General features: G+C 42.3%; 2 protein-coding genes across 3 annotated transcripts in view; one reads left to right on the top strand and one right to left on the bottom strand.

Annotated features, from left to right (window-relative positions):
- Nucleotides 1-4,541, top strand: part of LOC131233467 (U-box domain-containing protein 52-like) — a 40,367-nt gene extending 35,826 nt beyond the window's left edge. Inside the window, exon 8 of one of the 2 annotated variants that reach the window (XM_058230180.1) lies at nucleotides 3,975-4,541. In XM_058230180.1, coding sequence (XP_058086163.1) covers nucleotides 3,975-4,145 — 171 coding nt within the window. In that variant the 3' untranslated portion in view covers nucleotides 4,146-4,541. The remainder of the gene's footprint in view (nucleotides 1-3,974) is intronic. The other variant, XM_058230181.1, reaches the window with a different exon arrangement.
- Nucleotides 4,542-6,285: 1,744 nt separating this feature from the next.
- On the bottom strand, nucleotides 6,286-7,145 carry LOC131232384 (uncharacterized). The gene is made up of 2 exons (XM_058228608.1): nucleotides 6,751-7,145; nucleotides 6,286-6,619 (listed from the first exon to the last, which is right to left on the bottom strand). Exons 1-2 carry the CDS (start codon nucleotides 7,143-7,145, stop codon nucleotides 6,286-6,288), a joined length of 729 nt encoding a protein of 242 aa, XP_058084591.1.
- Nucleotides 7,146-15,014: the final 7,869 nt, after the last annotated feature.

Below are 15,014 nucleotides of genomic sequence, written 5' to 3'. Positions count from 1 at the left end.
TCCTTCCAAGTGGTTTTCTGGAAGAAGCCCACTTCCGGTTGAACTAAAATCAAAGTTGATGGCTCCGCCTTGGGAAACCTGGGCCCCTCTAGGGGTGGTGGAGTGGCAAGAGATGGCTCCAGTTCCTTCTTTTTTGCTTTCTCAACTGCGTTTGGTTTTGGATCCAGCTCGAGGGTCGAAACCAGGACCATCTAGGAGGGCCTCTCTCATTACGCGGATAGGGGCTACGTCAAAGTCATAGTCGAAAGCGACTCTAAATCAGTCATTGCTGCCCTATCCAATCCTTTTCTCTGTGCTTGGTCCTTGTGGTATTGGAAGGCTAAAATCAAATCCCTCAAGGATAGAATGGATGTCCTCTTCATCCACACCCTTAGAGAGGCCAACACCGTGGTAGATGGGCTCGCTAGACTTGGTAGTGGTTCACAAAGCAATCGGGACTTTATTTTCCTCAGGGTTCTTCCTCCCTCCATCTGAGGCCTCTTGTTCTTGGATTGAGTGGGCCTCGGCTCGATTCGAGAAACCTAGGCTTCCTCGTTGTTTTTCCTTTTTACGACAAGAGGATCGCCCCCTTTTGCAGGGCAGGCACTACCAAATTTGTTGCTCCTCTACTATATCATGTTTGTGATTATCAATACAATCTTATTTTGAAAAAAAAGCCTCTGAGTTTTCTTTCTTTGCTTTAGGATTAGTACAATCCTTTTTCATGTGTCCAGTCATCCCACGGTTCCAACACTTCAGTTTTCCTTTACCCTTGCCCTTTAATTTGGATCTAGGTCTTGAGTATCCTGTACCTCAATCAGTATTCTTGCCCCTTGTAATCAGTGCATCGGAAGATGTCCCCATGTTGCCGTTTAGCTTTCTCATGGCCTTCCCTTGAAGGGCTGAGATAACGGTGTCGACACTCAGGGTTTTATTTGTGGTGCACATTGTGTCCTTGAATGACTCATACGATGCCGGAAGAGAATTCAGCAACATACATGCTTGTTCCTAATCTTTGATCACTGCCTCCATATTTAGCAGTTTGCAAACCAATTTATTAAAGTTGCTGATGTGGGCCTCCAGATCTCCACCCTTTGCCATCTTGAAGTTATACCACTGTAGCTTCAAGTGTAGGCAGTTTTTAGAGGATTTTTTCGTATAAATATCATCTAACTTCGCCCATAAACTAGTTGTAGTTTTCTCCCTCAAAACATTATAGATAACCTCATCCGTGAGACATAAACAGATTGAGGATAAGACTTTCTTATCAAGGGTATTCCATTCATCATCAGTCATAGTAAACTATTTTGGCTAAAGAGCACCATCCTCACCTTTAAAAAAAAAAAAATTCAATCCCTCAGCCTTTTCAATTCACTGGAAAGATTACAGCCTTTCAGGAGGGTCCATACAAAAAGGAGAGGACCCCTCCTATCAAATAACTGAAACTACACAAAAGCTGCCTGAGAAGGAGAAGGAAAAATGAAAAAATAAAATAACCTCATCTATATTTGCCTAATGTTCCCAATACCAGCTTTGTCCAGGACTAAGGATCCATGCACCATCCTCACCTTATTTGGTTAAGGAACTGACCATCTTGATATTCCATAACTCAAAGTTATTTTTGCCTGAGTACTACTCAATATCATACCTAGTACTTCCCATTATTGCTAATCTTGTAGATTCAAGCATGTGCCCCAACGATTTCTCTAATACCACTTGTTGGGATTTGTGTCGCGGAATCACACAGAGATGGATCTAAGATCGCAATCCAAAAGCACCAATTAAACCAAAGAAGAACACAAAGATTTAATGTGAAAAACCCTTGCAGGAAAAAACCACGGCACAAAGCGACATAATTCCACTATGAAAGAAGAGATTATAATGATGGAGAACTTACACAGCTTGAGCAATCCTTAAACCTCACCTTTCTCACCCCTTGAAACCATAGATCCCCCTTTTAGAAACTTTAGAATCCTTTTAAAAGTCTTAGGATGCCTTAGAAATCCCTCTTAGTCCTGTATACATTCCTTTATATAGGCTTAGAAAGGAATCAAAACAGAATAGGAAACAAAATCCACAAAATCTGCGTTTCCACAAAAAATCTGCATAAAACCTTCGATGACATCAAACTATCTTCGATGTCATCAAAAAATGACAAAAATAGTCCAATGACCGGGGCTGAAATTTTTAAAAATACTTGATGACATCGAGTGGCTTCGATGTCATCGAAGAGTGCAAAATCCAGATTTAAGACATCTGTCTACAACAATGCCATCATTACTCATTTACTCTCCTAATACACGTTTTCCTATACTCATAAGATAATCTTATTTTCTCTTATTAAGCTTCTTACTTTCTTTCTTCTTATCAATGTTACTAATGTATTTCAAATAAATAAAATGATTGAGATGATTCTTAGAAATTGAACAAATAAGGGACTTGCAAAATAAAAAAATAATTAAATATGATATTACTTTTTTTAAGGGAAAATTTTTATTAATGGAGAAAGGCTATGTAAGGGGTAGATTCATTTTGTTCACGTCATGAGAGAAGGGAATGTCCCGGGGCTGGTCCATTTGGGAAGCGAGCTTCAAGGGAGCCTCTTCTTCCGACAGGTTTCGGATCTCTCTCCCCTCATCAGAGGGCTCTTCCTGTTAGATAGAGGGGCTGGGTTCTATTAGAGAATCCAATGTGGGGGAGTAGTTGGCTAGGCACTGATTGCCTTATAGAGGGTTTATGATAGGCTGTCCCAGGTTTTTTTCTAGTCCTTGAGCAGCCCAAATATCTATTATCTTGTAAAGTTCCCATCATGAAATGAAATTTTCTCTTTAAAAAAAAAGGGACATACATTTGGGCCAACCTGAGGCTAAAAGACCCAAGCTCGCCTATCCTATAACCCAAGACCCACAACACCCTCTCACAACATTTAGATAGGCCCCTCCCCAAGGTTTCCCAGCACAACACGATCCAGCAGAAGGGAACCCCAAATGGGGGCGAGCTCGGAGGTACGTGAAAACGTGACTTTCCGTTGGGACTTACTCCCCAACCGACCCAAGCCATCCGCCACGAAGTTTGCTTCCCTTGGCATGTGAAATTTCCAACAAAATATAAAAGATAAAAAACATCAAATTGTGACATCTCAAAGAAAACTCAAAAGAAGAAGAAGAAGTTAAAAAATAGAATGGATTGAGTTAGCCTTGCTTTCACCATGTCTCTGCTCCATAGGCCAAAACAACAAAGCAACTGAGAATAGATGGTCCAAGATATTTCATGCCAGCTGCTAACCTGAACGAATTTGCCCTCCTTTTATTTGGGCTTGGGACCAGCAATGGTAACACTAAACTCCCACAGACGTTATTATGTGTCCTCTTCATTGTTCAACTAAATACAAGGGTTTTTTTTTTTCTTTTCTTTTCTTTTTTTTTTAAAGAAAAACTAAATACAAGTCTAGTACAATATGATATAAATGTATAATGACTAAACATAGTTTTCATTAAAGGAAAACAACATTTAAAAAAAATACATAATGTTTTAAAAATACCCCAAAATCCATAATAGTGAAGTTCATAAATGTTACACATCCAGCTTGAGAGTCGAGCTGGTTAGTATACCTACTCTTTTGAGGATTGACCCAGGTTCGAGTCATCTCCAATGGCTCCTCTATTGTGTAATGCAAATCTCATCTCTTCAACACCAAGTACATATGCAAATGAAAAACCATGTGGTTGTAGCTTCCCATTATTAATCTATAAAACAATGCAGAAAGGCAAGTTAATATGTTGGATTATATTTATTGAAAACCTACATGCCTTAAAAATATTAAGATAGTAGATAACACTACTAACATAAATATTTTTTGTACGATTGATAGAGAAGATGTTTTCATTAACTGTTCTACTAAAAGTTAGGTTTTTTTTTTTTTCATGTCTAATTCACATTTACATAGATCATACACCCTTCAAATTGTATTTGTTACTAATTATTTTCTTTCTTAGTTGAATCAGGATGCGATGATGAACAGTCCTAGGATAATGAGAGGCAGCGCTTTGTCTGGGGTTCCTCATTGGAATAACATTGAAGAGAGTGGCATGAGAGGTGCAGGTGTAGCCCCCAATGGAGGAAGACTTATGCCAAGGAGATTGCTTCCATATGATGGGGATGAGTAAAAGGAAATGCTTTCTTGGTGAGATGAAGATTGGTAGGAACAATACTTTATGAAATTTGGCTCTTTTTTCTTTCCAGTTAATACATGAGATAGGATCAATTCATGAAGTTTTCCATACTTAGCTCCACCCTTCACTACAAATCTAACACATGCATTCAAGTCATTAATCTAATCCAACTTAATTCTTCTTCTTCTTTTGTTGAAAGGTGATGAAAATCTAATTGAAAGAAACACTAAAAGCTGAAATCATACAGCTACAGCCCAACTAACTCAGACTGCTCGTGATGGTTAAAACCTTTAATACAATTTATCCAATCTATAACATCAATCACCCTTTTAAACACATCCTCCACCGACTGGCTTTCGGTTCAAAAACACCTATTGTTCCATTCACCCCACATAGATCAAATAGCTTCTTTTCTTTTCTTTTTTTTTTTTGAAAATATTTTTAATTCCTAGAATTTCATGGATCAGAAAGGCCAGGACCGGCTTACAAGAGCTTCAGGAAAGCCCAAATACAAAAAGGGGATGGGCCCTCCTATCATATGAGCTAAGTGGAACAAGAAAGAAAAACAGCGAAGCCTAAGCTTGACAGAGTGAGCTGAGCCCGACTTTGTCAAGAAATGACAACCCTTTAATGATATGAGGGAGGGAATCTCTTCTCAGGAAGTTGGAGTTGGCCTGAGCCTCGCTCCCCAGGCGGGCCAAACCATCCGTAACTGTGTTCGCTTCCCTTGGAGTATGAACCATTTGGAGTTGAAGGGAGCGGGCGAGGAAGGAAATTCTTACCATTAAGTACCATATTTTCTAGGAAACGTTAGCCGAGTCTGATAGGGCCTTCACCACCACCAAAGAATCACTCGCAAGAACTATTCTAGAGTAGCCAAGTTGGTGCACTAGAGCAAGAGCATCTAAAACTGCCTTAGTCCCAGCTCGATGTTTGTATTGATACTGTAACCCTATGCGAACCCGAACAAGAATTTGCCTATTTCATCTCTCCCAACCCCACCTCCTCCCGAAGGCCCCGGGTTTCCCCTAGAGGAACCATCCACTTTCAGCTTTATCCAGCCTGAGGGAGGTCTGCTCCATTTCACAACGGAGAATTTTGGCGGCCTCGGTTGCGGGTTCTTGATTCTCCATCCTATGTTCATGATAGTGACCGATCTGAGGAGGGTTTTAGGAGTGGGAGGTGTGGAGCTGACTAGCTACGCCCAGTGGAGAATTCGCTTTACAATTATGGAGACTCCAGAATAGGCGTTGTCGAATCTGGTGGCATTTCTGGATTGCTACAGTTCCCAGAAGATGAAAATGGGGATCAGGCCCTTCAGAGGAGAAGACGATGTCCTGGAAGAATCCCACCATAGAGCAGCTCGGCCAGTCGGAGTGGAAGGCAAAGGCTGGGGGATCCCACAATCCCGACGAAATTGCTCCCAAACCCCACTGGCAAAAGACCCTATGGCAAACAGGTGGTCCACTGACTCACAGTCTGGATGGGCAGGCGGAGGATAGCAGGCACACTTGGAGGCTATACTGATACCTTTCCTTTGGATATTGCCGTCGACTGGGACTGCATTATGAAGAATTTTCCAGGATAGGAGGGAGACCTTTGAAGGAACTTTGGAGTGCCAAACCTAGGAAGACCAGCTGGTTTTTGGCGTAATGGGCCTGATGATCTGCCAGGCCGAGGCAGCAATGAGCTCCCCGTTCCTCGACGAAAGCCATATTCTGCTGTCATCAGAGTCCGACGTGCAGATCCCTTCAAGGGCTATGTGATCCACCACGGCTAGGGGCAAGACCTGCAAGGCCTTCGCTTTGTTAATCCAACCAGCGGGGCCAATCTAGTCCTGGACACTGGCTGGTGTGCTGGCTTGTTGATGCAGCTGCAGAGCTCGCAGGGCACCAAGGCCGGACCAATCCTCCTCCTAGAAATCAATGGAGCCGCGCCCTATCAGCCATCTGGATTTTTCCCTGAGCAGGGGAAATGCTATCCTGATCCTTTTCCAGATAGGAGCTACGTTGGGGGCAGCAGGCGAGATTGGATCAACAACAAAATCTTGAGCATATTTGGCTCTCACAAACTTGCATCAGCAACTGTTCTTCCCCCAGAACAGGGCCGCCCAAGCAAGCTTTAAACGGTAAGCCTACATCACTGATTTTAAGGGTCTTAGGCCCAGACCACCTTCAGATTTTGGCAGTAGAAGACTTCTCCAGTTGTGCCAATGACACTTCTTCTTCGGCCCTTCCCAGCCCCAGAAGAAGTCGGCAAACTGTTTCTCTAATTCAGCAAGGATGTTGGAAGGGACCTCCATGGACGCAAGAGTGTGCACTGAGATGCTATTGAGGACATGCGTGATGAGGGTGAGCCTCCCAACCTGAGATAAAATTCTATTTTGCCACGCAGAAATTCTGGCCTGAATCTTTTCTATTATGGCCTGAAAATAGGTTCTCTTAGGCCTCCCCTGGAATATATGGACACTGAGGTACGAGAAAGGTGGCGATGCTTTTGAGAAACCAAGGATGGAGGCGACGACCTTACATTGTGATTCGGACGTTGTTAAAGGAGGGATGAAAAAGCTTTTTGTGACGTTGATTTTTGACCCGAGCACCTCTCATATTGGGTAAGAAAAGTCTTGATTTGGGTGAGGGACCTTCTGGATCCATTTGCGAAGAGGATCGTATCATTAGCAAATAGTAGATGGGAGACTATGGGGCAGTTTGGACACATCTTGTATGGCTGGCGCACGCCTGAGGCAACCAACCAACGGAAGCCTCTGCTAAGCCCTTCAACTGCAAGGATGAAGAGGCCTAGGGAAATTGGATCGCCCTGCCTTAGACCCCTAGATGAGTGGAAGAAGCCGGTCATGACGCCATTGATGAGGATCGAGAACCAACATTTTGACCAACAACGTTCCACCAGCTGGATCCAATCCCTGTGGAACCCAAATTGGTTGAGGGCTGCTTTCAAGTAGTTCCAGTTGAGTCTGTCATAGGCCTTCTCCATGTCTAGCTTCGGGAGAAAATTACCTCCCCTGACTTTCTTGTTTATGTCCTTGAAAGTTTTCAGGATAAGGGCGCAACTCTATGCCATGGATCGTCCCTGCACAAACGCAGCCTGTTCTATGGAGACAATGTTGGGGAGAATGCCTCCCAGTGTTGCGGCAATAATACCCGAAATTTTTTTTGTACAAGCAATTATAAAGACTAATTGGTCTGAAATCAGAGAAATAGATCGGGGCACTTATCTTGGATATTGGGCAAATTAGAGAGGCCATGAGGGCTTGAGGGAGATAAGCACCACTAAAGAAGTATTTGACAGTAATGAGGAGGTCATGGCAAATTTTAGACCAACAGGCCTGGAAGAATGCCCCCAAGAAGCCGTCTGGACCAGCTGCTACGTTTGGCGGAATAAATTTCATCCCCTGAAGAAGTTCTTCGAAGGATGGTTTGGCTAGCAGGAGAGCATTGTCTTGGGCAGACACTATTGTCTGGATGGACTGTAGGAAGTTCTCTGAACCGAGGTTATCTTCAACCTGAAGTAGCTATTTGAAATAATCCACCACATCCTCTCTGATATCTATAATGTAAGAGATTACTGTACCATTAGCTTGTTTGATTTCCTGGATTATGGCTCTTCTACTCTTGGTCGCCACGACCAAGTGAAAGAACTTGGTGTTACGATCTCCTTCTTCCAACCAATGAGTCCGAGATTTTTTGCTTCCAAAAAATCTCCTCGTAGAGTTCCAGCTAGGAGAGGTTATCCTTGAGCCTCTGCAGATCCTGCTGAATATCCTGGCTTGGAGCCGCAAGCGTCGCCTCTTCAATGCGACTAAGATCAGCCGAAGTAGTTTGAATTTGGCTGAAGATGTTACTAAAGGTGGCCTTATTCCAATGCTTGAGAGCCTGTTTCACTGCCTTCAATTTTGCTATCACAATTTGGATTGGATTGCCAACCGAGGGAGTTGCCTAGACCGCTTGACCAGCTCCTGGAATCCACTGTGCGAGCACCACATTCTTTGGAACCGGAAGGCTTTCGGGCCCCCCGGTTGAGGTGATGGAAAGTGCAGAAGCAACGGAGCGTGGTCAGAATTTTGTCTTAGAAGGAAGGAAATTTTTGCAGCCAACGATCATTGCAACACACTCTATCAAGCCTGGCCCAGACCCTAGGCTGACCCGACTGGCTACTATCCCATGTGAATCTGTTACGTGAGAACAAAGCGTCCACTAGACCAGCGTCATTCAGACCCTCCATAAAGTCAGCCACACTCCTAGCATCGAAGACCGTGAAGCCCTCTCTCTCAGATTGCGACAATACTGCATTAAAATCTCCACAGACTGCCCAAGGGGATAAGAACCCCGAGTTGAGGTTGGACAAGTCCTCCCATAGCTTCTTCCTTAAAATTCGAGAGCATTTTGCATAGACAGAGGTCATATGCACCTTGTCTGGTGCTTAGTTCAAATCCACTTCCAAAGAGATCATCTGGTTCGACTCTACTAGGGTCCTAGTAGACAGGAAAGAGGCCCAAAACACCCAAATTTTGCCACCAAGGGTAGCATTGGAATAGGAGGTGTGATATCCTAACTTCAGCCCTGTTCTAACTCTTTTTTAGTCCCTGAGCATCGGCTCTAGAATGGCTAGAATGACTGGCTTATGGTGCCTAATAAGCCTTTTAAGAGTCCTAATCGTGGGAGAATTTTCCACCCCGCGCGCATTCCAAACAAGGATGTTAAACATTGATAACCTTGGAAGTAGTCTCGCCCATCTCTTCAAGGTTCTCAGTCTACCATACCAGTTCACATCTATAACTTTAAAGGTTCTCTTGACTCTCCGTTTGGGCTGGAAAGTCTCTGATCCTGCTGTCATCTCTATGAATTGGAATGGCTGTTCCGTAGGTTCTTGGACTGCGCTTGGCATTCCCGCTGGTTCTCTGGGAGTAGACAGAGTTAGCCCTCTCCATGCCCCCTGAATAGGATCTTCCAGGATGTTGGGAATTAGATCAAATAGCTGCCAACAATACTAACCTCCACACCACCCTATTTATGCTTTCTATTTGACACAAGGATGGACGTGATGAGGTTGATCACTGTCTTCCTCAGGGATAACTACAAATCTAGGGAGCTTCTCTGAACTCCTCACAAAGATTCCTCCAATCCATGAGGAAAAATAGAAAATAGAAATAAAATCAAAAATAATTTGATTAATGATAAAGATGAAATTACAACCCTTTAAATACTAATCTCAAACATAAGAAGAAGTTTCATAATCAAACTCCAACTCAAACTCCTAAAAACGTGACTTACTATAAATTGTAACTTACTATTTGTGGACGGTCATGATTTGTACTAGACTTCATGGTTTCGGCCAAAAATAGTAAGTGTCCAATTTGGCCTAACCATGTTATTCTCCTAATTTTTCTAAGCCCTTTTCATGTTGGGCATGACTCCTCAAGCTCAAAGGATCAAGAGTTGTGATCCAACTAAATCTTATTATAAATAGTAAAAATGAAATTAAAAAGGACTTTCGACCATCGATCTGATGGAATCTCCCAAATACGGCTTGGGTAACCTAGCATAGCAAGGTTGATTGTTTAAAGTAGCTTCTCCTACCCCAAAATCATATATGGTACTCCGAATAACTCATTCCGGTTTGCGAGATATGCCCGTTTTAGGGTTTTGACAGTCCTGATCACTTCCACCTCCGATCAGGCCTTCTCTAGTCCATCTTTGGACATAAAAGTGCCGGTGACCCATTCTACATCACTATTCCTCCCCCAAGCCACACAGGTAGACCCTCCGTGGATCCTGGAATCACCCAAGTAATATTGAAAAACATAAGAAATCTCTCCAGCACCTTATTACTGAACGCCCAAAGAACAAATAAAGAAAATGTTAGAAACAATAATTCCACATGATAAAAGAAATGCTTTCTAGAAAATGCTACACAAACCATAATATATAACAACAGCTATAGCAACAATAATCTTCACAATTATCTCATATTCCTTGAGGTTGTTTGGATGCAGGAAACAGGATTCCATGGAAAGAAAGCAGCTCTAGATAGCGAGATTTTCCGAGGAATTGACATCCTTGGTTTTAGCAAGCAAAGCAAAGACATGCAAATTTGCAGGGGAAAAAAAATTCTGCAAGGAAATTCTGTGTTCTCAGGTATCGTGAAGCATGAAAAGTTTAAATTTCCATGGAAAGCTGTTCTACAAATGATTGTTAAAATGCATCCAAATGACCCCCTATAGTAATTATTTTTTGTATATAACCTTCTACTCTAATCACCATAATGGCAACTACTACAATCCAAAATTGAAGGAGAGCTGGCAACTCTAGCATCTATAATAGGCCGATGAATGAGTAAATATTCTAAGATTTCTTTTTTGGTAGGTAAGATATTTTTTCATTTACGTGAGAAACAGAGGTCGGAACGCATATAAAGCCCTGTAGGTTGAGCTTAACCTACAATGTGATAAGTGGGACCCACTGTATGTATGCATAAATCCAATCCATCCATTATGTGCCGTGCTGTATCCTTAGTGCCCCCAAAACAGGCCGATCTAACATTCAAGTGGCCACACTCAGCAGAACATATTCTTCGTTGCTGCAGCATCTCTTTGAAGCACATCCAGAGAGAGGAGAACAAAGTGGCGGACGGTCTGACCCGTTTGGGCAGCACCACTCAGCAGAACATATTCTTCACTGCTGCCTCCGAGCTTCCCCTTCTATCCCGAGGGGAGCTGGTTCTTGATAGGGCAGGTCTAGGAGCAGTTCGGGTTAGCTAGAATCCTTTTGTTTTTTTGTTTTTTTTTGTTTGTTTTTGTGAGTGAGATGTTTGATATGATAGTCTGGCCTAGAAATGTAAAACAACATCTTGAAAAATTACATAATGTTACAGCAAATAACCCCAAAAGCCATAACACTGAGGTACTTAAAACGCTACGCACCTAGCTCTAGAGCCCAAGTAGTATCCTTCGTCTCCCAAGGGTTGACCTAGAATTGAGTCATCTCCAATGGCTTTCAGCAAGGTGGTCACCCTAGTAATGTAAATGGGTCAGTTTGAGGGGAGGACAGCTCTGACCGATTTAAGAATCTGAATCAGAATTTTATACCCAAACCCAACCCAATAAATTTCTTGTCAGGTCCGGTTCATGTCCACGTTTTTTTTTTTTTTTTTTAAATAAAGAAAAAAGAAAAAAAAAGAAGCCAACCCACTAACTTAAAGGGATGGGTCACATGGATTGGGTTTGGTTCAAGTATAAAATTTACAAATGTGTTTTAAAAAACCAATAAATTTCTTGTCAGGTCCGGGTAATGTCCAAGGGTTTTTTTTTTTTTTTTAATATTTATTTTAAAGGAAATAAAAAAAAGAAAAAAGAAGAAAAAAAAAAGAAGCCAACCCACTAACTTAAAGGGATGGGTCACATGGATTGGGTTTGGTTCAAGTATAAAATTTACAAATGTGTTTTCAAAAAAGTAATGTTCCAAGTCATCCAGTTATTGGTCACTATCAATCTTTTGGTTAAAAATAAAATAAAATTGCCAAAACAGCCTAAATTCAACGGGTAAAATCAGATTTTTAGGGTACTTCAATGAGTTTCAATTTTGGTACATTCTACATTGAAATGGGGCCCACAATTTGCATGATTTAGATTCTCACGAGAAGGGGATGGGTCACCACATTTAAAAAAAATTTCGGTAAAATTTGGTCAACCATTGTTATAGTCTAGCCTTAAAAAAATAATAAAGAATAAAAATAAAAAATAAAAAATCATACATGCTTAATTAACTACTTTTTTCTTGGGTTTGGATCTGATGTGTTTTTGAATGACCCAAATCGTACCTATATAAAAATAGGTTTGCGTCAAGTCAGGTTAGGTTGACTTTCAAAGGATTCATATCCAACTCATTTGGGGAAATTGATTGTATTGACCTCAAAGTTTGATCAAATCACCTAGAGAGGTACTACTTCAAGATATCCTAAGGGTGGCTTTCTGACAACTTTTAGAAATTGTTTTAGATGAAAATACCATATCCTTGGTTTAGAAGTTGTACGGTCCTGGAGTGAATAAGAAGTTACCTTTTGTTTCAACCCCAAGAAAGTGTGACATGGATGGAAGCATTTATGAGCTTGGGAAGGGCTAAATGTCACCTTTATTTATCTTTTACAGACATTCTTCTTCTTCTTCTTCTTTCGTTTTACTAGAAAAATGAAGATCCAAGGACCAACTGCCAGAAATGGACGTTGTTTCTCCTCGTCATTTCTCTCATCTGAAAGCCTCTTCCACTACGAGCTTAGTATTTTATTCTACACATTTGCTAAGGTTAAGGAAGATTAGAGTGGAGAAGGTGAGGGTTCTGGTTGTCACATGAATGGAGCTTATGATAGGGCACACAACTACGACCCTTCACGTTGTCAAACCATGACCCAGACAAAGGGTCGTGGTTCATATGCACATTGGATCGTGGTTGTCATGTTATAAGGATCGTGCTTTTCACATGCACATAAGTCGTGGTTATCATGTTACATGGGTTGTGGTTGGCAGATATTATGGGTCGTGCTTGTCATGCTATATGGGTCATGGTCGTCATGTTATAACGATCGTGCCTTTTATTGCCCTGTGCAAGGCCCAACTCGTTTGGCCCATAACTTTGTATCGTGGTTGTCGTGTTACATGGGTCGTGGTTGTCATGATATATGGATCGTGGCTTTCAGTTGTTATGGATCGTGGTTGTCACGTTATATGGGTCGTGGTTTGCATGTTACATGGGTCGTGGTTGTCAGTTTTTACAGGTCGTGGTTGTCACATTATATGGGTCATGGTTTTCATGGTATATGGATCGTGGTCATCATGTTATAAGGATCGTGCCTTTCATTGCCCTGTGCAAGGCCCAACTCATTTGGCCCACAACGTTGTATCGTGGTTGTCACGTTACATGGGTAGTGCGTTGTGGTTGGCAGTTGTTATGGGTCGTGGTTGTCATGATATATGGGTCTGGTTGTCATGCTATATGGGTCATGGTCGTCATATTATAAGGATCGTATCTTTCACTGCCCCTGTGAAAGGCCCAACTCATTTGGCCCATAAATTTGTGTCGTGGTTGTTACACTATATGAATCATGGCTTCCAATTGTTATGGATCGCGGTTGTCACGTTATATGGGTCATGGTTTGCATGTTACATGGGTCATGGTTGTCAGTTTTTACGGGTCGTGTTTGTCATGTTATATGGGTCGTGGTTGTCACGGTATATAGATCGTGGTCGTCATGTTCTAAGGATCATGCCTTTCATTGCGCTGTGCAAGACCCAACTTATTTGGCCCACAACGTTGTATCGTGGTTGTCACGTTACATGGGTCGTGTGTCGTGGTTGACAGTTGTTATGGGTCGTGGCTGTCATGCTATATGGGTCCTGGTTGTCATGCTATATGGGTCGTGGTCATCATGTTATAAGGATCGTATTTTTCATTGCCCTGTGAAAGGCCCAACTCGTTTGGTCCATAACTTTGTATTGTGGTTGTCGGGTTACATGGGTCGTGGTTGTCACGCTATAAGAATCGTGGCTTCTAGTTGTTATGGATCATGGTTGTCACGTTATATGGGTCGTGGTTTGCATGTTACATGGGTCGTGGTTGTTAGTTTTTACGGGTCATGGTTGTCATGTTATACGGGTCATGGTTGTCAAGATATATGGATTGTGATCGTCATATTATCAGGATCGTGCCTTTCATTGCCCTGTGCAAGGCCCAACTCATTTGGCCCACAACGTTGTATCGTGGTTGTCACGTTACATGGGTCGTGCGTCATGGTTGGCAGTTGTTATGGGTCGTGGCTGTCATGCAATATGGGTCCTGGTTATCATGCTATATGGGTCGTGGTCATCATGTTATAAGGATCGTGCCTTTCACTGCCCTATGCAAGGCCCAAATTGTTAGGCCCATAACCTTGTATCGTGGTTGTCATGTTATATGGGTCGTGGTTGTCACGGTATATGGATCATGGCTTCTAGTTGTCATGGATCGTGGTTTTTAGGTCGTGGTTTGCATGTTACACAGGTTGTGGTTGTCAGCTGTTATGGGTTATGGTTGTCATATTATATGGGTCGTGGTTGTCATGGAATATGGATCGTGGTTGACAACCACGATCCACTCTGGATACAATAATAATCCATTGTTCATCATAACCATGACCTAACGTCTATGACAACCATGATCCATTGTGCATGTGAACCACGACTCATTGTCCATGACAACCAGGATCATTTTCTCTTCATAACCACGACCCTTCGTACTATCCTCGATGCATGGTCCTACCTCTCAAATATTCTGAGGGTGGCCTTCTGACAACCTTTATAAAATGTTTCGAATGAAAATGTCCCTTGTCCTTGGATCATTAGTTATATGGTTTCAGAGTGTGGAAGAAAAAAAAGTTACCTGTTTTGAACAATCTCGAGAATGTGACGTGGACTAAAGCCTTTTTGAGCAATGGATCGTGGTTTCATCTAGAGTGGGTCGTGGTTAACAACCACGATCCAACGTGGATGAAAATCACGATCCAATGTACATGTGAACCACGATCCGACGACCGAATTGTGGTTGTCATACACACTAGGTGGTAGTTCCCAACCACGATCCATTGTAGATGACAACCATGACCCATTGTTCATCATAACCACGACCATTCGAGTTGATCGTGGTTATGAAGAACAATTGGTCCTTGCTGTCAGTTTGTCATTCAACCACGACCCATTGTGGTTGACAATCACGACCCATTCTTCGTCATAACCACGACCCTTTGAGTGGATCGTGGTTGTCGTACACAGTGGGTTGTGGTCATCAACCACGACCCAATATGGATGACAACCACTAT

This window comes from Magnolia sinica, chromosome 18 (assembly GCF_029962835.1).
Source record: "Magnolia sinica isolate HGM2019 chromosome 18, MsV1, whole genome shotgun sequence".
Lineage (NCBI taxonomy): Eukaryota > Viridiplantae > Streptophyta > Magnoliopsida > Magnoliales > Magnoliaceae > Magnolia > Magnolia sinica.
Note: the sequence above shows the minus strand (reverse complement) of the source record. Positions and strands in the feature narration are given on the sequence as shown.